This window comes from Nilaparvata lugens, chromosome X (assembly GCF_014356525.2).
Source record: "Nilaparvata lugens isolate BPH chromosome X, ASM1435652v1, whole genome shotgun sequence".
Lineage (NCBI taxonomy): Eukaryota > Metazoa > Arthropoda > Insecta > Hemiptera > Delphacidae > Nilaparvata > Nilaparvata lugens.
The window spans coordinates 75312240-75338294 of NC_052518.1; the positions used below are offsets into that span (position 1 = coordinate 75312240).

At 34.3% G+C, this 26055-nt stretch overlaps 2 protein-coding genes across 2 annotated transcripts in view; one reads left to right on the plus strand and one right to left on the minus strand.

Annotated features, from left to right (window-relative positions):
- The window catches only part of LOC111046954 (tyrosine-protein phosphatase 99A), a 119860-nt gene that overhangs the window by 29437 nt on the left and 64368 nt on the right, over positions 1-26055 (minus strand). The window lies entirely within an intron of this gene.
- LOC111046955 (myrosinase 1) overlaps positions 1-26055 on the plus strand; it is a 35536-nt gene that overhangs the window by 3087 nt on the left and 6394 nt on the right. The window contains exons 3-12 of the mRNA XM_039442054.1: positions 3831-3931; positions 5918-6051; positions 13182-13378; positions 13719-13727; positions 14218-14447; positions 15636-15730; positions 16297-16444; positions 17975-18126; positions 18946-19080; positions 20694-20800. Of these exons, the coding sequence (XP_039297988.1) occupies positions 3831-3931; positions 5918-6051; positions 13182-13378; positions 13719-13727; positions 14218-14447; positions 15636-15730; positions 16297-16444; positions 17975-18126; positions 18946-19080; positions 20694-20800 (1308 nt within the window). The remainder of the gene's footprint in view (positions 1-3830; positions 3932-5917; positions 6052-13181; positions 13379-13718; positions 13728-14217; positions 14448-15635; positions 15731-16296; positions 16445-17974; positions 18127-18945; positions 19081-20693; positions 20801-26055) is intronic.

Here is a 26055-nt window from a genome sequence, read left to right on the forward strand (position 1 = left end):
CATGAGCGATCGTCTACCTATTGTGTCTCCGCTATGATGCGATAGCGCCATTACACCACAGAGTCTCAGTAAACTCTAAATAACTATGTACTAGGAGTCCCAAAATAAGTGTAAATTGCACATTTTAAAATTATTTTTGTTTCATAAACTGTTTTATGTTTCACTGTTTTATGGAGATATATTTCTTATAAGCTGACTTGAAAATTTACCCGAAGATTATCAGATGTTTAAGTCATAATTTATTGACGTTTAAACAAATATTTGACAAATATAATTATATTGGGGAATAGTAACACAAAATATCTGATTAGACTATTTTTACTTTCCTTGCCCTATTACCATAGGTAAGGAAAGTATTGCTTTCCGAAAAAATTAAGGTACCCCAATTTCTATATCTCTATACGTTTCAAGGTCCCCTGAGTCCAAGAAAGTGGTTTTTTTGGTATTGGTCTGTATGTGTGTGTGTGTGTGTGTGTGTGTGTGTGTGTGTGTGTGTGTGTGTGTGTGTGTGTGTGTGTGTCGTGTGTGTATGAGTGTATGTGCATCTGTGTACACGATATCTCATCTCTTAATTAACGGAATGACTTGAAATTTGGAACTTATGGTCCTTCCTCTATAAGGATCCGACACGAACAATTTCGATCAAATGCAATTCAAGATGGCGGCTAAAATGGCAAAAATGTTGTCAAAAACAGGGGTTTTCGCGATTTTCTCGAAAACGGCTCCAACAATTTTGATCAAATTTATACTTAAAATAGTCATTGATAAGCTCCATCAACTGCAACAGACTAGTCTCAAATCTGTAAAAATTTCAGGAGCTCCGCCCCAACTATGCAAAGTTTGATTTTAGATTCCCAATTATCGGGCTTCAGATACAATTTAAACAAAAAAAGTGGAAAAGATTGAGCATAAAAATCTCTACAATTAATGTTAAGTAACATTTTCACCTAAAATTGGAAATAAGCTCGAAGTTCGAGAAAATAAGATTATTCAATTTGCAAACTGTTCGCAACTGTTGATTCTATTAAATCATTCACTATGAAGAGATAGCAGACTTCATGTGTCTGCAGCTTTATTGTCCTGTCACCAGCTGGTTTAGATCTTGGAATAGTAGACTTTAAATGCGCGTGAACACTAGCGTCAGGTGATACACTGAGCCAGCCAGGTCACACGATATTATTATTATTTTAGGTGATCAATTTTCATAACGGCAAGGAAAGTTGTGTAAGTGCGCGACACCAGATTTTTATGTTCTAATACACAATGAGAAAACAGGCAGTGCAAAAGCTAAAAATAAACTTTATACTTAACTGGTGATATTTTTCAAAGTTTTTCGATTTGTATATTATCAAGCTATCAAAATGAAAAAGTTTTCCCAGGAAAACATTTTTTCCCAATCATTAATTTTTGAGACATGAGCGCCTAGAATTTAAATTTTTGGGACAGAACAGGTACGAGATAAATCCTTGAAATTCAAAGGATGAATTTCTCATGGTATTGTTAATTGAATAAAACAAAAAGTTTCTGAAAATATCAATTTTTGAGAAAGTTATTCAATTTACCAAAAATGACCATAAATAACGTTTTTGATTTATTTTTGGTAAATTCAATAACTTTCTCAGAAAATGATGTTTTCAGAATATTTTTTGAAAATTTCTTGTTTTATTCAATCAAAAATACCATGAAGAGTTGATCTTTTAAATCTCATGGATTTATCTCTTAACGAGTTTGAAATGTTCTGTCCCGAAAATTTAAATTTAAATTTAAACAGAAATGATCGGAAAAAAAAGTTTTTCTAAGAAAACTTTCACATTTTGATAGCTTGATAATTTACAAATCGAAAAACTTTGAAAAATATCACCAGTAGAAAGTTTATTTTCAGCATTTGCATAGCCTCAAGGATTAAGATTCGGCTTAAGGCTTCGATTTGTATATCATCAAGCTATCAAAATGAAAAAGTTTTCTCAGGAAAACATTTTTTTCCGATCATTAATTTTTGAGATTTATGAGCGCCCAAAGTTTAAATTTTTGTGACAGAACATTTCAAAATCGGTAAGAGGTAATCCATGTGATTCATGAGGATAAATTCTTCAGGGTATTGTCGATTGAATAAAACAAAATGTTTTTCAATAATTTATATTTCAAGAAAAGTTTTTTTGTTTTATTCAATCAACAATACCCTGAAGGATTTATCCCCTGAATCTCATGGATTTACCTCTTATCGAATTTGAAATGTTCTGTCCCAAAAATTAAAACTTTGGGCGCTCATATCTCAAAAAGTAGTGATCGAAAAAAATGTTTTCCTGAGAAAACTTTTTCATTTTGATTGCTAGATGATATACAAATTGAAAAACTTTGAAAAATATCATCAGAAGAAGGTAAGTTATAAGCTTCTTATATAATTTTACTATTCACATTATTATGAATTTATCATTTATTTGTATCTTGAAATTTTCCGTTCCTTAAAACTTGCCGCCCTCAATACCTGCCGCCCTGAGCGGCCGCCCAGTCCGCCCACCCCTGGGACCGGCCCTGACAATAAGTAACCTAATCATACAACTGTATTGAAGGCAAATTATACTGCAGTTGAAGAGAGAATATTGTATGTAATTCAAAAGTAAAACTTTTTCATTCCTTTTGCAAAATAATTATTGCACCCCACTATATAGTGTCGCGAGATAACTGTTTTGCTTAAGCAATGAAGTCGCGTTTTATGCTCTTAATACATAAATAGCTATTTTCCTACAGTTACCTTGAATAGTGACAATTCCTGCACTGATTACAGAACACAAAGAATCACTAGAATCACTAGTGTTAACTGTTAGAAAAGGGCTATGTGTATTATTTACTTTCGTACATTGGGTTCTATCCTTTAAAAACGAACTAAACCACAGCAACGCTACACCCCTCACCCCAGAACGCTCTAATTTTTCCAAAAGAAGTGTATGTTCCACAGTATCGAACGCCTTTCTTATATCCAAGAACAGTGTATTCACATTTAATCCATTATTTACGTTGTTGAAGATGTTTGCCATGAAATCAACCAAGGCACTCTCCGTGTTGAACCCTCCGCGAAACCCATATTGGTAATAGTCTACATTTAACAAGTTTTTCTAATAGTTTCGAGAATATGGATAACAGCGCTATAGGCCTGTAGTTTATCAAGTTGTAATTTATCACCACCTTTAAAAATTGGGACAATAACTGCCTTCTTTAATATTTGAGGAAAAACACCTTGTGTCAAATTAATGTGTAATACTCGCCTACGGCTCTTGCATAAACGTTTCTTTCGGTGCAGCAATGTGTCACTTCGCGCACTAGTAGAACAAATAATTATTTCAATTTTGCCAAATAAGTACATTTTTTTTATAATTTCGAGCTGGATTCATTTCTGAATCTAAAACTGATACAAAGGTTGTTATTACTTTTTACAAAAATAATCGTTAAGGAATGTTCTTATCTAAGTAAAGTCATTAGTGCCTGTTAGGCCAAGGTTGAAAATAAATACAAAGGTACCAAAATGTGGAATAATGCAAGAAGTTATTTTATGATACTAAATTATTTGATTAATTTAAATAATTTAAGATATTAAATTATGATAAGCACATGTTTAATTTCAATTTATAATGTATTGCAATACTTTATAGTATCAAGTAAAAATTCTTCATTACGTATTTTTTAGAATGAGAATAATTTTCAAGCGCAATATAAAGGGCTTGTGCATAATACCGTAATCAGTGTCAATGTGATAAAATATTTTTGTTTAACTTTCATTGAGTGTGATTAGATATGGTAACGAGTAGGTACTTGATTCTTTTACTCTTGAACAGTTCTAAAGCCTGCAGCAATATGTCAATGAAATTGCCAGAAAGCTTCCTACTTGGCGTTGGATCTTCATCTTATCAGATTGAAGGAGCCGCATTTGAAGACGGTAAGCGGAATCTTCATTCTTTTCATTTTACAATCCACTTCATTCTTCACTATTTTTTCCCAATATTGTTTCTGTGTTTATATTATTCAGCTATTCATTTGGAAACTCTCAAACAGTTGAATACGGTACAGTTTCTACAACTTGAGCACTGGAAGTCATCTAGACCTTGCCTAGGGCGTACAAGTTTTCGATGCAAAAATTTCTAGACGTGTTAGAAAAAATATCCTACTCATTCCTACTTTTTCGAAATAAATATTTATGCATATCCTTTCTCCGTTACAAAAAATAACAAGAACATATTATACCCAAAAAATAATATAGACTACACATGTGAAAATATAATCTGCAAAAGGAACCGGAACATAGAGTTAAAAGATTGTACACGTGATAAGGCTATAAATGAATATCGAAGTTTTAACTCTTTACATTATCTGTTATATTGAACTTGCAGTTGTAAAGTACGGTAGGCTATATGTCAAATAAAAAAGCAATTCAAATAGTTATATAGTTGCCATTCTATTCGGGTATGAAGATTTAAAACTATTTACCCAAAGCCCTGAATGATAACAGCCACGAAAAGTTTGCTAGGGAAGTAAAAAAAATTATTGCTCATTTTTGAAGCTTGTCCTTACTCACTTGCTGACTGTTTTGAGGTGTTCTGTAGAGGAAGGGTTGACTAGAAAGTGGGCTCTCAAAACATTGTTTCTTTTGAATGTAAGATTATAGAATTCTGACGTATCACATGTTGTACGAGATCTGCTCGATTATACAGCTTTCTGTGACAAAAATTAAACTAAACTATCAAGAGCCATATACATTTTTAATGCGATTATTATCTGTCACATGGCACACTTATATTGTCTAACCCTTCCCAAAAGATATAAGATAAGTTTGTCTTCATTAATTCTATAAACAGCTTTTAAATCCAGCATCTTAATTGAAGCGAGGTCAGCTGATAGTCTGGTAGCTGGTAGCTGGTCACACGATCCTTGATCAAAAATGAAAATTGCATGACGTTGGGTGAAGAGAACGCGAAGTGGAGGCCATGCATAACAAGCCATGTTATTAGGGCCATTAGAAATGGAAATATTGCACGCTCATGCTCACTGGTGCCAACAAACAAAACTGTTTTTTCACTTAACACATTATGCATAACTGAGAATTCAATATAATTATGAAATTATAATTATTTTAAACCCTGATATCCTGAATTTTTAAACCTGATCAAGCTAATTGAGCAAATAGTCCAGTCACTATATACATTGGTGCATGCAATTTATATTGTAGTTCTGATTTTTTAATATGTTATTTGGGTACATAGGAGAAGTCCAGAACCAATTTTTTCATGCAAAATTTCCTTGTGCTAGATACAGAATGGCCCAAAAACCTCGTATTTTCGGCTCATTTTTCAGTTCTGCTAAATCTCGTAATCGGACAGAAAAATTTGCTCTCGCCTTTTTTCAGATTATAAAATTCTAAATAAAATGAAATCATTCAGAACTCTCTATCTTCAATGAGTGCTGAGTTATAATTTTTCAAAAATGAGTGAAATTTGAAGAAAAAAAATCAATTTTGATGAATTTTAGTTTTTGATCAACAATATCTTCTGATTGTTACCATTTAGATGTATAATTCAAAATCCCTCTGGGCGTATTTCAGTGCTCTACAATCTGAGATCAGGTAGAGCGCTCTATCTTATAAAGATGTCCAGGTACACCTGACAACAATGCTCCTTGTATTGTGAAAAACACCTAATTTTCAGCTTCAACCATCATCACCAACTACATTGTCCTCACATTGATATTTCGCACAATGACTGCTCATTGTGTTCATGATATTATGTTCTATGAGAACCACCCGTTAAATGCACTTCATTTCAGTATTCACTAGGAAATACTAAGCACAACGGTGCTTATTTATTATTGTGGTCATTGTGAATATGGTTGAATAGTTGAATGAATAATAAGATAAATAAGAAATTTCCAGATAAGGGAGAGAGTATATGGGACAAATTTGTCAGAACAAGAACCGACCTAATTGTGGACGGCTCCAATGGTGATATAGCTTGTGATAGCTACCACAAATATGAAGAAGATATTGAAATTCTCAAAGACATGGGGGTAAGTAAAAGTAAATATTGTCATTTAAAAGTAACAATATATCTAGCCTGAGTTATGCAGGATCTTATTTTTCATTTCTAAACTGTGAATTTACACAGAATGTTCATCTACACCTATATTGATTAGGCCTATCTGCAATATTTGACAAGGAAAGTACTAAAATATATTATTACCGATAATGATTTTGCTGATGAGCTGGGTTGGATAATCATACCACCTTTCATTGAATGCACATGATAAGTACTTATTTTTCTATTATAAGCCAAATAAAAGGTATTCCAACATTACTCGGACTTGAGAAATTACGGTAAAGCCTATCAATTTATTGTCAGTCTGCTACCTTATACCTTATACGAAGATTGAATTGTCAACTAATGAGCTTCAAAATATTTATAATAGGCCTACTATTCAGGACCATGGACTAATAGTAATTTATTTGACCAAAAATTACATAACTTAGTCACTTACATTGTATATGTGGCATAGGGGTTGGCGATCCCATCGCCCAGTTGCTACAAGTGCTTCTGCAATCAGCCTCTCCAGAGCCATACACTTCTCCTACCTGCTCTGGAGCTCTATCTTCTAGAAATGTACTATTTCGTGACTTAGCTGTGTGCCATCCTCTTGTATGCGTAACTAGGGTGATGGAGATGGGCGTCTTGCTTTGACAAGGTGCATATACTTGCCGTCTTGTCGGTTGCGCACAATTAATTTGTATATTTCTGTCCTATAAGGCCTTCCTTGGCCAAATTCTTCTTCCTTGCTTTCCCAATAAGGTATAATTTCATTTAATATTTCATAGCTTGTTTTTCGGTTCGTGTTTAAAAATTTCTCTAATAAGTAAATATTCTCTATTTTGGAAATAATTGAGTGTTATAAATTATTATTTTAGTATTTGGAACATCTAAATTCAAAAGAATGGTTTATATGAATGAATAAAAACACAAATATGTTGTCAAATTCTACACTGTTTTATTTGGTACACGACCATGGTTTCGTGACCACACCGGTCACATTTTCAAGTTGACTAAAGCTAAAAGGTTAAGGTTTTGGATTATATGAATATTCTAGGACTGAAAATTTTGTGGAAATCCAGAAGACATAACCTCATTTCAGACTTTTTAATTTCGGACTTACCTAAATTTGGGAGAGAAATAGTACAAGTCATTCATAGTTTTCTCTTCCGATCTGCGCTTCATTGTAAAAAGAATAAATACATTTAAAAAATATAGACTTCCTTGGTCGAGCCGATTCTCCTCCCTGGATAAAGAAAAGACTTGTATCAAGTGCCAACAGCCTAGAGTGGATGAGCGGTTGAGAGTTGGTGCACCGGGCACCCTATTGTCTGTCAATGAAGTATGAAAATGCTCTAGAACGCCAAGGAGCCATTATTGATGGTCAACAGTGTTAGGGTGCAGAAGGCAAAGAAGATAACCACAGCATTAGAGATCCACAGGAATATTCTCACAGCAGCTAAATTATCATGATGAGACCATATTTTCTAAATATTCCGGAGGTAAAAATAATAGTCCCCCATTCGGATCTCCGGGTGGGAACAGCATCAAATGGGTTCATCAAGGAAGGAGAAAACTTTAAGGGCCGTATAGATTGCACATGCACAGTATAGATTGCTAAACTCGATTAAGTTAATCGAGTTTAAGTTAATCTGAAAGTTTAAACTTGAATCGGTTTTCTGAGTGCATTATTTACTAATCCAGTTTAAGTGTAAATTAGTTAAGCGTTAAGTTGGTAATAGAATAGATTGATTGATTGATTGAATGTCATCGTTTATAATATCAGGAAGGTTAATTTTTACAGGAAATTTATTATTTGTTATAAACCATCAGTAAATTGAGGTTATGTAGCTACTATTTCCCACTGAACTGTATACTAACTGGAATGGACTAGCAACACAAAGAAAGTGAGGCAGCTGGTAAAGATAGGCAACCCGCATTGCTGTGGGATTCGTCATTTTGTAACACATTGGCTCTTATGGAAAAATACATTGCACAGTTTCAATTTCTATTTTATTTCTATATTGTATGTCTTATTCCATGAAAGCGTTATTTTTCCTTTATTAAGCAGTTCATTGTTAACTTTTTGAGAGCAAAAATAATGAAATAGGTTGAATATGAATAAAGAAAAGATTTTTTTCATTTGTGACTGCAGTAGTTTTAGTATTGTCAACTTTTCACAAGCAAGGGAATAACTTTTGGCCAGATTTCAGAGAAGCGTATCATCTATTTATTTTTATTTATTTAACAAGGACAAATATAAACTGTCATGAAATGATTGGGAATGAAAAAGCAGGCTCATAGTCCTCATTATTCCAATCCCGAATTTTGTTCGTACACAGTCCAAAGGAGGGCTGTGTTTAATCGAAACTATTAAACACAGTCTTATGTTTATTTTGATAGGATATACTATTGTTTTTTGGATTATATGAGTTATTGTTAAAGGAAAGATTTATGATTTATTGTTTAAGGAGATATCTTAATTTAATAATATAGGCCTACTTACAGCAGGCTATAAATGTAGAATTATGTAGGTGTGCATTGGTGTAATTTCAAATCATGTAAGAGTGGGAGTTTCAGAAATGATGCAAAGAAATCTATGAAGAAACATTTATATTAATTGTATTATAATTATGACCATATGATAAGCAAACAGTAAAATATGCTAAATAATTATTATAATACTGTAAATTGAACGATTATTTATTTGGAATGTAAATGTTTCAAAAATTAATCACAATTCAGCTGATAGCAATATCATATTTTTCAAAATAACAGTAGGCTACTAAAATAAAGTAGGTACCTAAAATAAATTATGTCATCTCATGATGATAACACAGAATTATTAATCATTTGTATTTATTCTTTTTTGAATAAGGATTCATTTGTTCTTCAACTATGTTTTTTTATTTTAGATGCTAATAAAGTAGGCCTAAATTTTCAATTAGCATAGAAACTATCACAGTATACTATTAATAAAACTAAATTTGTTGTTATATTTTTGGTCAAATAAACTGATCAATATAGAAAAAGTATTGGAAATGCATGTAAAACAAAAAGGTTTCTTCAAATTAATTAATAGATCAAAAATGTTTGACTTACCTGTAAAATGGTATTTCATTTCCTTCAACATGCTCATTCTTGCATCCAAATGCAACACAATACATCACCATTTTTCGGTCGTATTTTTATTCAATTCTACACATTTTACAACAAATACATCACAATATTTAAGAGAGAAGGTTGTGATCTAATACTGATAGCCCCAATATTTATTCAAATCCATTTTTTAACTTTAAAAATGAAAAATCGTACTCAAGAGCTGCAACAACCTGCTTAAATGTATGAGTACGAGAGAGAAGGGAATCCCACACGGTATGCCTGTCTCACTCACTCCGCCTTACACACTTTTAGCTGTAGCTTAGCATTGGATAGCCCGTTCCAGTTAGTATAGAGTTCACTGCTATTTCCTCGTTCAAAATCCACAGAGTTGTACGGTAATAAAAGTGGTAAGCGATCAAGAAATTCTTCAAAAAATGATGAAATTCTATATTACTATCAGAAACAAACTTATATCTAGTTGGTACCAAAAAATATATTCTAGAATGTAAGATAAAAACCTAATTTTGTTATAAAAATCTACTTAAGTTAAATCTTCTACGGTCTTCTTCCTCGTTTATTAGAAATCTCTTGAAAGCAAAATATCTCAGTTATGTGTTATTAAAAACATGTTTTCTAATCAAAGACCACTGATAAAAGTTGGCTTATTTTCTATCAAGTGGAATATTTAATCAAATATCAAATTGGCACTTGTTTTACTCAATCAAAACCGTTAAAAAAAAATTTCTATCATCCCAGAAATTTGAATGATTCGTTTTTGCCCAATTTTTCTCAGTACCAAAATTTCTTAGCAGTCATCTTTATTAATCGCATTAAAAACTTTTATCAATTCCTCCATTATAATCATTTTTATATTCAAATAATGATTCTCTATAACTTAAATAATTATTATCGTCTACAGAAGCATTAAAAACAACCATCGAAAAATAATTTACCATTTGTTTCCCTATCAAATCTTACAATATATAGTTAATCCAAATTATTTGGTTTAAACCCCCTGTTCTGGAGGTTTAAACTTTCCCAGAGTTTAAACTCAATACAGAGTTTAAACTGATACTGCGTAAACTGAATTTTAGTTTAAACCAAAAAAAATCCAGATTTGGTTTAAGCTTTAGCTTAAACTTACACTGTGCAAACGGCCTAAGAGTTTCTAATTTATTGACGAAATGTAATATCTTTAGGTGTGTGAAGAAAATTAGAAAATATGAAACTTGAAATGAAAAGACTGAGTGTCAATGTCCTTGGAATGAGTGAGATTAAATGGAGGAGTGAAGGAGACTTTTGGAGCGGAGATCACAGGATTATCATTATCTTCTCAGATGACAATGCTAGTATAATAGGAGTTGGTGTAGTGTCGTTAGACAAGAAATGGGAAAGAAGAGAGAAAAGTTACATGCTGTTCAGTGATAGAATAATGTTGATCACATTGGAGGGCAAATAGTTTATGACATTGATTACATAATTGTGAGGAAAAAACATAAACGGTACATTAGCAATGTAAAACTTATCCTGGAGCTGACATCTGTAGTGACCACAATGCTGTTGTAATAGACTTCAAGTTACAATGAGGAGAGTGAACGTTCAGACATGGACCGGCTAACAGCAAGTGGCGCAAGACAAAGGAAGTATAGAGAGACCATGAGATTTTAAAAAGTGAATATGACATGAAAATTAATAAAATGAAAGAAAAATAAAATGACAGAAGTGATGATCTGCTCCAACGACCCTGAACTTGAATTAATAAAACTAGATAAAAATGCCCTCAAGCAAGTGAAAAAATTTAAATAGGTACTTGGGTAGTATCATTTGGGAAGATGGAAGGGACAGAGATTATATAAAATATCGTAAAAGAGAATCAAAGGCAATTTTCATCAGTAAGCGGTGTGACCTTCCCTCAAATAGTCTCAGAAACTTAGACTATTGGTAAGGCAGAAGAAACATCACTAAATGCATTTGAAGTATGGTGTTGGAGACGGATGCTCAAGTTGAAATGGACTGATAGAATATTACTAATGAGGAAGTATTTCAACGGGTTAAGGAAAAGGTCTCTTTTGTGTATTCTAAAGGATAGACGCCATTCTTGGCTTGGCCATGTAGACACAACAAATTCACGTTAAGAATACTGGAAGGTATTTGGACAAAGGGCTAGTGGAAGACTCCGGCTACAATATCTGAAGCAAGTTGTCACGATATATATCGTAACTAGTGAGGGGAATTGATTTTAGAGCTAGTTTTGAAGACACTCGGTAATCTCATCATAAAGAAGAATATCATCATTAAGATCTCGTTGTACAACGAGCGAGACAGCCACTGAGCTACTGCTCTACTATGCCGCGCACCCTTAACTCCTCCCACCCGGCTGCCGAGGGAGGCTCGCCGAGTAGCAGTGAAGATCAGTCTAGTACGGACAGTCGGTCGAGAACTAGTGAAGGAAGCAGCACGCGGCGAGAGAGTGAGTACAGCTCGTGACCAGAGTCTACTCTTACTCCTTCGACTACTTCGAATTGCGCCTTCTATTAACTGGAGTTGATAGAAGACTCTAGAAGCTCCAAGGTACAACACTCGCAGGAAGGCGAGTACTGTACGACCACTTCTGCGACTTGTAGCAGCCAACCTGCCTGATTCGACCACTGACGACAAGTTTGGTTTTGGGCTAAAACCTGACTGGACCCAGGAACATCACGAAGAGGACCAGGAAGAGCAAGAGCACCTTGAGTAAGGCTTGAGAAGGCCTTTCTCGACCCCTAGATACCGATCCTGGCCGCAGGAGACAGCCGGTGACCGAGCGGTTAGACTCGGTGACCGCCAGTGATGCCCGGTTCCAGGGCTCTTCTATCTTGTTAATTCCATCGGGAATAGCAAGTGGACCTCGAGTAAGACCTGGAAAGGCCTTTCTCGACCCCGAGACACCGATCCTGGCCGCAGGAGACAGCCGGTTTCCGAGGTGAGGGACTCGGTGACTGCTAGTGACGCCCGGTTCCGAGGCTCTTCTACCTCGCTACTTCCATCGGGAATAGCAGGAGGACATCGACTAAGGCACGGGAAGGCCTTGCTCGACCCCGAGACGCCGATCCTGGCCGCCAGAAACAGACGGTGCCGGAGGTGAGGAACCAGGTGAGCAGCCGCGACGCCCAGTTCCGAGGCTCTTCTACCTTGCTACTTCTATCGGGAATAGCAAGAGGACCTCGAGTAAGGCTTAGGAACGCCTTTCTCGTCCCCGAGACGCCAGTCCTTATAGCCAGAAACAGCCGGTGCCCGAGGTGAGGGACCCGGTGACCAGCCACGATGCCCGGATCCAGGGCTCTTCTACCTTGCTAATTCCATCGGGAATAGCAAGAGGACATCTAGTGACGATTGGGAACGCTTTTCCCGTCCCGGAGACCATACCCACGGAAGACACCAGATCGTTCCTACTCCTATCACTCCCCGCCCAACCCTGTTAGGCAGTGCGAAAGCACGGCCCCTCTTTCCTAAAAGAAGGAATCACTTCAACAAGGTACTCAAGGCCCTATTCCAACCCCCGACTCGAACGAGGGTGGTTGACGGACACCACGCCAAGCCTCCCGTCCCCTGCTGCGGCCCACCCCAGACGCCGACTGAGTCTAGCCGGCCCAGAGCGACACTGGGAATTCTAGTAGAAGAAAGTGTGGGCCAAAATCTACTCAGAAAGTTACCAAAGATCTAGGGATCCAGAGCTACATCCAACTAGTTTAGTTCTGGACATAGAACGATGGAAAGCTGCCTACCAATCGAATGATTGAAGCTGAAGAAGAAAAATAACATTGCATACAAATTTCAAAAGTAAAAACATCCGATGTAACAAATAGTAATTCGCAATACATTTTTATAAACATAATCTATTGTGAAATCCAGTGATACTGTGTGCAACCCTTATTCATAGCATTATCTCACAAAACGTTTTCTCCATTATAGTTATTGGAAACAAAGTTTTTTAAATTATCATTATTGTTACTATTATCTAACGGTTGTTTACAGGTTGATTTCTACAGGTTTTCAATTAGCTGGCCTCGTATATTGCCTAATGGAGACATATCAAATATCAATCAAGCCGGTATTGATTATTATAATAAAGTAATTAACAAACTTATCGAAAATGGAATCAAGCCAATGGTGAGTACTGATTTAAATTATTTATCGTTACCACTATTCTTATTAAGGACATTATGCTTATAGCCTGGATGCACCTTGACCTGTTTATGTAAAACATAATAAGAGATTACATATATCCTCTAAAGACCGTTGGAACACGGAACGACTGACCGCTCTTTGTATGTACACACCCTTAGGTGATTAAGAAGCGGTCAACTTCTTCTAGTCATGTTTTATTCTTGACACGAATAATCTAGATTCAACCCACATTAGAGATCTGACGAAGCATCAATATCTGGAAAAATACTTTTGATACTGGTAGGGTGAACTAATATAATTTAACAAATTAAGGACAATTATTTGAAACAAATCATTCAAAGATTTATCAAAAATCCATGATTGGTCACTTATATTTCATACAAGTTTTACACTGTATTTCATAATGCGGATTCGATTTTAATGTCTAAAACTGAAGGTGAAAACTGTCAATTTTCAACATTTCAATCTTATAAATTGAATGTTCAGTCCATAAGAATTAAGAACTCTGAAGCAGTGTATACAGGCTAAAGCGCCGCGAACACACGCCATATATGCTTCTAATAAACTGATGATATGCTAGAATATGAGAGGGAAAATTTCACATGTTAGAACTATTAAAATCATTAAATGTAAAATGAATAATTATTGCATCAGTGCTTAAACCATGTTCTATCCGATCTAAAATTATGTTATTTGAATTGTTATTCATATTATAGTGTTACTTCATAGTTTTTTAATCGAATAAACTATTACCCTTTTTGGTGTTTTCACTGACACGATATGTTTCAACAATGTGCTTTATCATTTTGAATAAATAAATCAATAAAATGATGCAATTTTGAAGAGTCAATATCATAATCAAATATATTTTTAACGTATGAAGAGCAGCGTTTTTTTATCTTTTAATGTTTCAGGTGAAGTGGTGGTGCACAATAAATGAGCCACATCTGCATGCTGTTTTTGGGCATGGTCAAGCTGCTCCTGATCTACCAACGCATGCCCCAGGCTTGAATTACACTGGAACTGCTGAATATCTAGCTGGAAAAACATTATTACTTTCGCATGCTAGAGCTTACCGGCTATACGAAAAAAACTATTTGAAGAAATACGGAGGTACGTTCACCAATTTTTCATTTTTATATTTTTTCAATGTGCGTGAAAGTCGAATGATACACCGAATCAATTTCACATACTAAATTAAGTTGAGATTTACACTGAAGTTTGAAAATAATAGAAAAGCGTGATTCTATAACGTCAATAGCCTACCGTACGTAAATAAACAGGTGTTTTCAACCATATATTGAATGTGCTACACTATGGAGAAAAAAAAATATTATGAAAAGCTATCAGACGAGAAATGTAGATAAACATAAATGTCAAATAGGCCTACTTGAATGAATTTAATATTCTTGTAATACACACAAATAGAACCTTGTTCATGAGCAAATGTAAAGAATGATTATAAAGTTACATATATTTTTGTAACATGACAAGAGTATTATGATACATATATGTTTCAAGAGACAGAAAATAACAAACTTATTGTATGCTGTGTGAATTTAAAGGAGCAACTTCCATTTCCCCTACGAGCTTGAATCATTGAAATGTTTCAATTATTAATTATTTTAATAAATATCATAGATCTATTTAAACTTATGTATTACAAACATCTTTCACAAAAACAACATATTCATTCTTGTAGCATACAAGATACTAAACAATTTATGCAAAATAATGAGTTTTGACGCAACCAATTCAAGTAAAACTTGTGAGTTGGCTGTGATCAGCAGAAGTTGCTCATCACATGCAATAGTTATTTACAAAATGAACAACAAACAGATGAATTTACTCACTAACAAGAGAATGATTGCATGAGGTATCTGGTAAAAATTTAATATTTAAAAAGGAATCTAACCAGAATAAAATGTATGAACCGGAAGGAAACTTATGCAACAATGGATAATAAATTTACATATAATACATTTAGTGATAATTATAATGATAATTAGATTGAAACAATACCTAGTGATAAATTGTGACTCTTGCAATACCCATCACAATCAAGGCAGTATGATCAATACTATGACAATCCACTACTTTAAGTACATTCTAATAAGATATAGACGTCAAAAGAAAAAAAATACTATTCATCAGGTATTATCTATTTACAGTGAAATGTGTCGTAATGTATTTAATGATTTCGAATGCCGGTATTTTGTTATTAAAAACTCGAAGAAATCATTTTTTGAGCATACAGTGTTAATTTTGAATGATCTAGTTGTGTGTCAAATCTTTTTGCAGGTAAATTAGGTATTGTTCTTGATACATTCTACTACCGGCAGTCATCTACATCGAAAAGTGATATGGAAGCTGCTGAGAGAGCAAAAGCTTTTGAGGTGAAACTATCCAACTTTTTGGATAAATTTCAATAATTAATAAAATTATCAATATTCTGTATTTGTTGATGCCGCAGCTAGAACGTATTCATTCGCTCATTGACTTCCAGAAGGCAGAAGAGTTTCTATTATTTTAATTCTTTATCTATTTTATTGCACTCTATTTTATAGGCGTTTTTGGATATATTCTTGCAATTCTGTCTCTGAGCTAATAAATATTTTTAGTAGGCCTATGCTATATTTATATTCTAAAATCAGAAGACAAGTAATGGTAACTTAGGAGCGTATCTATAATTGATTTTGGAGCGTGCTCAGCCAAGTAGGGTTTTTTGCATGGCAACCATTGACAGAAATCAATAGAAATAATTGAACCTGCCACTATAAGTTATTTAGAATCGTTCTGATTGGTTCACTAAAGCGTGCTTGGCTAACCATGCTTGAAAATCGTCTATAAAATTAATATTTAATGCATATTTGATACATATAGTACGGCCCTAGATTTTACAATAGCGACAGTCTTATGAGAATTAACGATAAAATATTATCTTATTTTTTCTCAATTCTAGTATGGATGGTTTCTCAACCCTATATTCAGTGAAGAAGGCGGCTACCCATCATTGATGACAAAGAGGATATCGGAAAATAGTGAAAAAGAAGGAAGAAGACGATCTAGACTACCTGAGTTGACAAAAGAAGATATTCATCTCATTAAAGGTGGGAGATTTAAATTTTCCAATACACTTCAAGGATTTCAGGGTGTAATAGTTGAGCAAATGATATTGTTTTCAGATTGATTTCTACAATATTAAGCAGGTTTGATGCCTAAGTGAGATCGGACTCCCCAATATTATTGTGAATATATAGAATCCGCCACAGGACATGGATGTTTTTTAAGTTGATATTATGCATTCGGTGCGCTAATATCAATTCTCAATTCAATATCAACCAAAGTACAATGTGAGAGAATACAAAATAATAAGACAATTATAAATATGATAGTAATATACAACATGCAACATAATCTAACATTACAAATTCAATAAAGCAAACCAACAGCAATTGGAAACGATAATAGAAGGCTTGTAGTGCTATAGAAGTCTGTAATAGGGATTATACAGAGAGTTAATAAGAGGTCACATACATTTCCAATTTTCAAAACAATGAATATCCTACTACTTCGACACACTTTTGTACTGAGGGTTCTGTCTTTATTCTATCAATTAGGCCTAAGTGGTAACAGATCAGTTTCAGTATAAACAATGATGTTGAAACTTCTGTTGTAACACAACGAACTACTTAAATTATTGTTAAGCTTCCTAAATCGAATTGTACTACGTTCTAGAGGTGTTTTCTTTTTCTCTTACTCCGTATCTTACTCCAACCTGATTTGAGAAGAATAAATACCCATAAGCAATTCGTGCATAAAACTTTGGCTATGGCTTCAAACGCCAGTTGAGGTTAAAAGTTTCTTCAAGGCTCAAGATGATAAGCTTCAATATAAATTTACTGATCTAATCAACCTTGTATTAATTACTAAAATATTCCATCAATTGTTGACTGTGTAATACATTTTTGTTTTGATGTTGTCACTGATAAATATCATTTTACTGAATTATTTTCAACCTATTTTACTATTTCTAACATTATGCTATTTTATTACTTCAGTGTGGAATCGATTGTTATTTCTATTATATTGTTCCTCTATAGATTGAAATTCCTAAATCGTTCTCTTTTCTACTAATGGGTGAAGTTATTAGTAATAATAACAATAGTTAATGCTAAGAGAAATCCTTGTTTTGTATGTATGTGTGTATATGTATGTGCGAGCTCGCACTCAATCATCTTCATTACATCATACTTTAATTTCCAACTCCTTCTCCTATTAAATCTTCATCTTTACATATTAATAATAATGTAACTTACTGTATTTTTTGTGAGTAGAAGGTATCTTGTTCACTTGTAGCTTGTCATTGTTGTCAATCTATATTTTTGTGAATATTTTGTATGAATTTCGAGTGAATAAATTTGTTCTCATTTGATTTTTTTTAAATATACAATTATAATAAAAAATATTGTTTATTGTATTATTATAGAACATGGAGTAAAATGATAGTACTGTAAATTTAATGTATGATATAACATAGTAAATATTGTAATAATTATTGTATACGGAGTCATTTTCAAATCCTTTTTGATTCCTTCTGTATGATGATAACGCTCATGAGGTATTATGATGGATTCCAGGATCATCAGATTTCCTTGGATTGAATCACTATACAACGTACTACGTGGAAGACATGATAGCTGTCAATAAAAATCCATCGTATTATACTGATGCAGCATTCAAATCAGTACCGAATTTAGAAACTAAAACAGCTGAACCTACTTGGATCAAGGTAATATTCTCAATATTTAGGGGAACATTGTAAAAATATCATATTTCATGAGAGAAAGTAATTTTAGAAGGAGTATTTTCAGCTATACAGAACGTTTAGCTAGAGTCTAAAAACGTTGTGTAGAGAGAGATTCTGCCAAAACGTTTCCTGGAACGATTGAACGTGAGATTTCAAACTCGATACATAAGCAGGTTTTGTTTAGGTGTTAATTTGGAGGGTTCCTTTTCTTCAGTTTATCAATGCATTCTTCTAGATTTTCAAGTAGATTGGAACTTGAAAGAGAAGATATGAGTGTTTTTCAAGTTTTTTACATTACTCGACTCTTAAATTTCAAAGAACTACACTGAAATACAATAATTCTCATTTATTAAACATGTCACTACGTGATAATCGGTCATCCGGATAACCCATGTCCGAATAACAGATGTCCGGGTAATCAGTGCTTCACTAAATTAGACGGGAGGAAGCAAGCAAAGCGAGTCAGCTGATCTCATTTCTGGATGATTCAATGGGAGCTGCAAATCCCCTAGCTAGACGGATAAGGCGAGCTTAATATACAGGTATGAAGCAAACCTGCTAGCTAGTTAATAAACGATATCGTTCATTTGACTGTAGGGAATAACATACAGCCTACAGAAAGTTACAGTTTTTTCAAAATTTACTCCACACACATAACATCATGTCTCACTCTGAAAGCTAAGTAACTTGAATTTTATAATACTTGTTTGAAAACAAGTATGTAGAATTATGTTTTCTGAACTTTGAAAATTTCGAACTGTCCAATAATTAATATGAAATTAATAAGAGTAATTGTTTCAGGTGGAACCAGAGGGATTCAGAGAATTGTTAGTATGGATCAAACATGCTTACAACAATCCCACAGTTATCATCACAGAAAATGGGTGTGGAGATGCTGAGAGTATCAACGATTACAACAAAATAGACTATCATAAAGTGAGAAAAATCATTTACTTGATATTGCTCCATTCTAGAATTATAGTTTATACCCCTGAAAATATTCTAACTTAAAATTTAATGAAGCATGTGTTTTTCGATTCTGATCCGTGTTCGGCAATGTACAGAGTGGAGCAGAGAAACGGGACATTTTTAATAGCATTCCCACAAATAAATTCGTAAAACTAATTGATTACTTATGGAACGAGATGTACTAATCATGTTATTTATATTCCTTCAATCAAAATTTTTATTACTTCTGTTTAGTTCATGTGTGTACGATGGATCTTGCCTATGGCTTAGGACCGTCGTCGTTGGTTAACGGATGATCAAGATTGGTAGGTAGGCCTACCTTTTTTGCAGTCCTATTGTTCTGAAACTTCATGTAGTTGTCAGTTATAATGTTTTGAAGCGGTTCGTGTACTCCAGCAAGTAAGATGCGTCACTGACTTCAGATGGCACACACCTACAGCACCGACCTAATGTACTATCAACTGTTCAAGTTACAGCTGTTTTGCAAGATTCATCCAGTTTTTGTGCTTTCATTGATGCTAGGTACGGTACTTCTTTTTAAGAGATGCGCGATTGTTATTCCAACTTTCCAGCCTTACATTTTTGGAATTGTGAAAGAGAAATACCACTGATGCTGTATGAATAATGTAGGATTTCCTTAAAATGCGAAAGCAGACCATCAAGTTTTTGTGCTTTCATTGATGCTAGGTACTTCTTTTTAAGAGATGCGCGATTGTTATTCTAACTTTTCAGCCTTACATTTTTGGAATTTTGAAAGAGAAATACCACTGATGCTGTATGAATAATGTAGGATTTCCTTAAAATGCGAAAGCAGACGTAGAAAAGTGAAAATAAGTTATTGGTTAAAACAAGAGGTTCACCGCGCTCACCAAAAGATAACATAGGCCTACCTATGTATAAAAACATATGTAAAGTCATTTAATGTGTACAGGTTACATATGTTTTTATACATAAATAGTGATGTTATTTTGCGGTAGCCACACACCCAATATAAAAAGGCCACTTTTTACATGTTTATTTTGATGGACACGCCATAATGAACTTATTGCATTGTACAATATACCGAGATCTAATGTGCTAATGTTTTCAAAATATTTTCTGTGTGACAGTTATACCACCAGCACTTTTATGAAATAATCTCACCGCTATTGTTCGTTCCACTGGAGTCCCATGGTGCATGATTACTAAATGGCAATGCATTGACGTCAATTATTATTGTCCAAAATTTCCAATTTCCAACACAAACTGATTCTACAGTGCAGACTTTTTTCTGAGCCACTTGTATAATCGAAAATAATAAATATTTTTCAGGAAATTACTAATATTTTTTAATTAAACACTTCTAGTTTCGATATTCATGTCATTCTGAAGAGTCAAAATCGTGTTTAGTTTGAAAATATTACAAGGGTACAAGTAATTTCCTACAATTAAAAAATTGAGTAGCCTTATTAAAATATTTCATTTTTACAGGAACATCATAGAAGCCATTAATGAGGATGAATGTAACATAATTGAAAATAATAACTAAAATGTAATTCAATAAAATTAAAAATTTGAATTCTGTATGAATATTTTTACAGCAATATCTCAAAGTAGTAATAGAAGCCATTGAAGAGGATAAATGTAATATAATTGGGTATTCTGCATGGAGTCTAATGGACAGCTTTGAGTGGACTTCTGGATATACGTAAGTATATTTTAACTGTCTTGATGCAAACTATGGCAATCCAAAACTTTTTTGGAATACCGTCAATGAGATAGCAGGCCGTACAAAGAATAAACAACAGTTCCCCCTACAAAAATTTCTAAATACGAGTACACAGAACCTCTCCTTGAACTCCTATAAGGATGTATCCAATGAATTCAACAATTTCTTCTCTAGTGTAGGCAGGAGGTTGGCTAATACTATTGTTTCAGGTGATGAACCTTTAATAGATGACTATTTATACAGAAGTCATACTAACTTTGTCTTGAAGCCTGTCACAGAGCAAGTTATCTTGCGACACGTGTCCGGCTTAAGAGGAGGTTCTGCCCCTGGCTATGATAATTTCTCTGCATCCTCTCTTAAATATAACATTCATCTTTTATCAAAACCCCTTCTTCATCTCATTAATCTTAGTCTGTCATGTGGTGTATTCCCTGATCCTTTCAAATTAGCTAAAGTGATACCTCTATTTAAATCTGGAGCATGTAATGATATGAATAACTACCGTCCTATATCCCTTTTGAGTGTTTTCTCTAAAATATTAGAAAAAATTGTGAAAGAACAACTGATGAGCTATCTTCTAGCAAACAATATTCTTAGTAAATCTCAGTATGGGTTTAGGCAAGATAAATCAATAACTGATGCCCTATTTGATATCAATGTAGAGATTAACAATTCTATATCTTCTAGCCAAAAATCCATGATGATCTTCTTAGACTTGAAAAAAGCTTTTGATTCTATAGATAGGAGAAAGCTCTTAAAAAGTTAGAATACATAGGCATCCAAGGCACATCCTTGTCTTGGTTCAATAGTTTTCTTTCAAACAGGAGGCAATCTGTTTCCATAGCGGGTATAGTTGGTGATGAAGCTGACGTGGATTACGGGGTGATCCAGGGCAGTACTCTGGGTCCCCTGCTTTTCCTCGTCTACATTAACAATATTTCGAGACTTGCCCTGAATGGAAAGATTTTGCTATTTGCCGACGATACCCTGATTTTTCTGAGAGGTGCTTCTTGGGAGGAAGTAAAAGATAAAGCAACACATGATCTTGCACAGGTGAAAAAGTGACTTGACCAGAACACCCTTTCTCTAAATGTAACAAAAACAAAGTTTATGCCAATATCTCTGCGCCCCATTACTGACTACAACCTTGAAGACATCAAAATACATAACTGTGATGATCCGCAAAGCAATGTATGTAACTGTGAGCGTATAGAAAGAGTACACTCATACACATATCTAGGTATTGTTTTCGACAGACGTATGAGATGGTCAGAACACATCACCTACTTAAAATGCAGAATTCGTCAGCTAATTTATGCTTTTCGGATGTTGAGTGACATTCTCAATCCAAATGAGATTAAGATGGCCTATTATGCTTATATACAATCAATACTGGCTTTCGGCATCATTGCTTGGGGGGGAGCTTATAAAACGGTTCTCGAACCCGTTGCTGTGGTACAGAGAGAAGTCATAAAGGTAGCCTTCAAGAAATCAAGATTTCATCCGTCAGTTTTTTTATTTAATGAAACATCTATTCTTACAGTAAGACAAATTTTCATAAAAGTTCTTCTTATTCACATGTACAAACATCAAAACTCAATCTTTTCAGTAGTCTCACACTCTTATAACACCCGTTACTCACAGAATACAACTGTCTCATCCACTTATTTGCACAGAGCTTACTCAACTACCAACCCTTCATATATTTCACAAATTCTTTATAGGAACATTTCCAGATTTGCCAACTTGAACTTATTTGAATCTTTGTCTATTGACACATTCAAAAAGAACACACACTGGTTATTATCAGTCCTCGGTCTGGATGAATCAGAGGAACTTATAAACTCATCCTACGGATAGTTTTTTTTCATAATCTTTTTATGGGTTTAGTGTCTTGCATCAGACTTAAGGTAAATTTTGCTCCTCATTCAATTCATAATTATTTATTAGAATTTCAATTAAGGTATCATTCCTATAATAGCTCTACAGTTTTTTTTTTCTAATTGAAATCCAACATCGTCGGGGTTTGTGCTTTGTTTCTCATTTCGAGTTTTCCCTGTCCTCCTCTCAATATCTTAGGATACGTCAACATCCTTTTCCAATATAAATTAATGAATTTATATGTAAATTAATAATAAAATTTCATTCTCGTCAGGCTGACTGATGGGGGCTCATCCTTGCTCACAGACCTTAGGTCCATGCAAGGATTAATTCCTTTAAGTACGGCCTGTCAGCTTGCACTATTAGAAGAATAATAAACATTAATAGTAGAATAGAAAGTTTTTATGTTATTATGCTTTATCATTATTATTATTATGCTTTGTAAGAAACATTATTGTATTGTAAACATTTTTCTGATGGTGTGGGTGACAGAATTTATATTTGTTGTATTGTTTTTTGGATGAGGAATAAAAAATTTGTCATTTTAGTATCCATTTTACCATGTTTTACAAAACTTTTAGAGGTGTAATCCAATATATATTATATTATTATTTTTTCGATGGATATGTTTTTTATCAATATTGTAATGATTTTGACCTAATAAATGAACATGAATAAATAATATTCTTATACATGAGTATAATAATATTGTTATTGCATACATAAATATGCTTGCAGTAATTTGAGCGTGTCATGATGATAATAGGCAATAAACAGTAGACTTACGAGAACAAGGAATTTTTAATTTGATGATATATGTGTAAGCTTTTCCCACATCAGGGAATTTTATTCAACTGGAAAGTTGAATTTAACTAAAAGTTTAAATTTTATTCTTGTAATTTCAACTTTAAGTGAATCTCATCAATTTCATCATAGATAAGAGTTTTTATGTTTAAAGATTGTTTTTATGTTTTTGATTCGATAAAATCACCTAGCCGGCAGGTTCGCTCCGTTCGTCCAATGAGTTTGGTTTTTTAGTCTAGTTCTTTGAAATTTTAGATAGTAATAATAAAACATTCATATCGACCTTATCAAGTCTAAGGCACTGCTCACACTAGCACGACTCAAATCGCGAAGAGACTTCATCAGCTCTCCAAGTGAGTGTTTTGACAAAATTTGATATTCAAAATTAAAAAATGATTGAAAAATTCTGAATAATACAAGAATATTGTCATTTTAAGACTAAAACCCAACCCCAAACCTTCATTCAGGCTAACTTTAACCTTCAACTAACTTCTCAACACTTATCATAAACCCAACCTCAAATGATAAGACGTTTGGATTTTAGCCGTTCATTAACTCCAGATCCATTCATTGAATACTCGAGACTGAGTTTCAAGGCGATTCGATATGCTAGTCGCCAAGAGACAATGATAATCCCACATGTTCAAAGAGACAACATGAGCATCCTACATGCACAATGAATTAAGGTTGGGATTTGCCATTGATAAAATTTGATTAAAATAAGCCTTTAATTTATTACACAATTATGCAAGAAAAAAGCTCAAAAAGACTGTTATCTGCGACTGGATTCGTACGATTTGAGTCGTGCTAGTGCGAGTAGTGCCTCAATCTACTTAAAAAATTGATGAGAAATGTAGTTTTCGAGAAAGAAGAAAAAATAGTAGAAATGCCGTTTTTGAGCGTCTTGGGAGTGAAAATTTGAAGCCCTCAAAATGTGCAAGACCGATTCACAGTAGCCACCTAGCAACAGGAGCTGAGACGAATTAAATGTCCCATTACCTGATTCAGTTCAAATGTAAGCATTGGTATTAATAATAATAATAATCGCCTTTATTGATCAAATATACTACAATTTGTTACAAAAATATTTCTATATAAGTATTACATTATTGGCATTCGCCCCATGGATAAGATCCGTCCGGGGGGATAGGAGAAAGATAATTTTTCCCCTTTTTTAAGTTGCAAAAAGTTAAAAATGCTACATTAATTATATTTAAACGATATGGCAGAGAAGTTTTTTTTATTATTATTATTACAACAAAAGAAGATACGTTTTAAGAAAGCTTTAAAAATTGAACTCCTGGATCAATGAATACCTGTACTGCCAAGTAGCCCTACAGTAGCGGCTAACATCTCTCCAGTGACTGCCATTCAGGTACCTCTTCAGCTCCTCTCTCGACAGCAAGCCTCTCCTCAGGTAAGCGCACCGTATCTCGCGTAGTATGGGGCATCTGGCGACGAAATGCATCACATCCTCTTCTTCCTTCCAGTTGCACAGGGTGCACAGCTTCACTGGCTGATTGAACGTGTATCTGTTCAACTGGATCAGCTCTGTTCGCGCCTTGAAGAGCCATTTGATTAGTGTTCACTATTCCTGCTCACTGATGTAACCGGTGCCTTCTAGCTCTAGCTCGCAGTAAAGGGAGGTGCGCTCACTTCTTAGCCGTTTTATCTTGCTGTCCATTATGAATCTCTCCTTCATCCTCGTCAATAAGCTGCTGATAGAGACATTCTGAGAGAGTATTTCCGCGGCATTGATGCCGTGCTGCCTTTCAAGCACATCCCAGTCATTGACAACAAAAGTCCAAATTCGTGTGATCTCCTCCAACAATAATCTGGGATATCTGGCAATGGGTAGTTTCATGCACCTTCTCATGTATTTCACATGCAATTAAACAGTATACAAGAATAGTGGTAGACATCCAGTTTCCAAGTGTAGGGTAGAGTCTGGTGCCCACACAGGGAGGCTGAATACTTTTTTAATGAAGAGTCGTTGCACCTTTTCTACATCTTCATACATCCTTGCACCCTACACTTGAGCTCTATAACACAGAGTGGACCTAGTTACCGCATCAAACACATTGCATTTAGCCTTGAATGATATATTGTTTTGTGACTGCAGCCGATAAAACATGTTCAGGGTGATTTTTGCGGAAGATGATCTTTCTTTGAAGTGACTAGCAAGAGATAGCTTGGATGACAGGTCAATTCCCAGACATTTGTAGTTGTTCACTACCTCAATCACTTCATTATTGTATCTCCACACATCATGTCTTCCTATCCTACCACCTTTTCTGAAAATAATTATTCTTGACTTGGCCAGATTCACATGCAAGTTCCATTTTACACAATATGCTTCAAGGTTTGCTATCATTCTCTTCAGACCTATCCTATCTGGAGCAAGCATCACTATATCGTCAGCATATGCCAGGAGTTTGATACATACATTCTTTATCTTTATTCCTCCATCAAGGCAATCTTCTAAATCATTAATAAACAATGCAAATAGAATCGGGCTCAATAGGCATCCTTGCTTTACACCTGTGGTT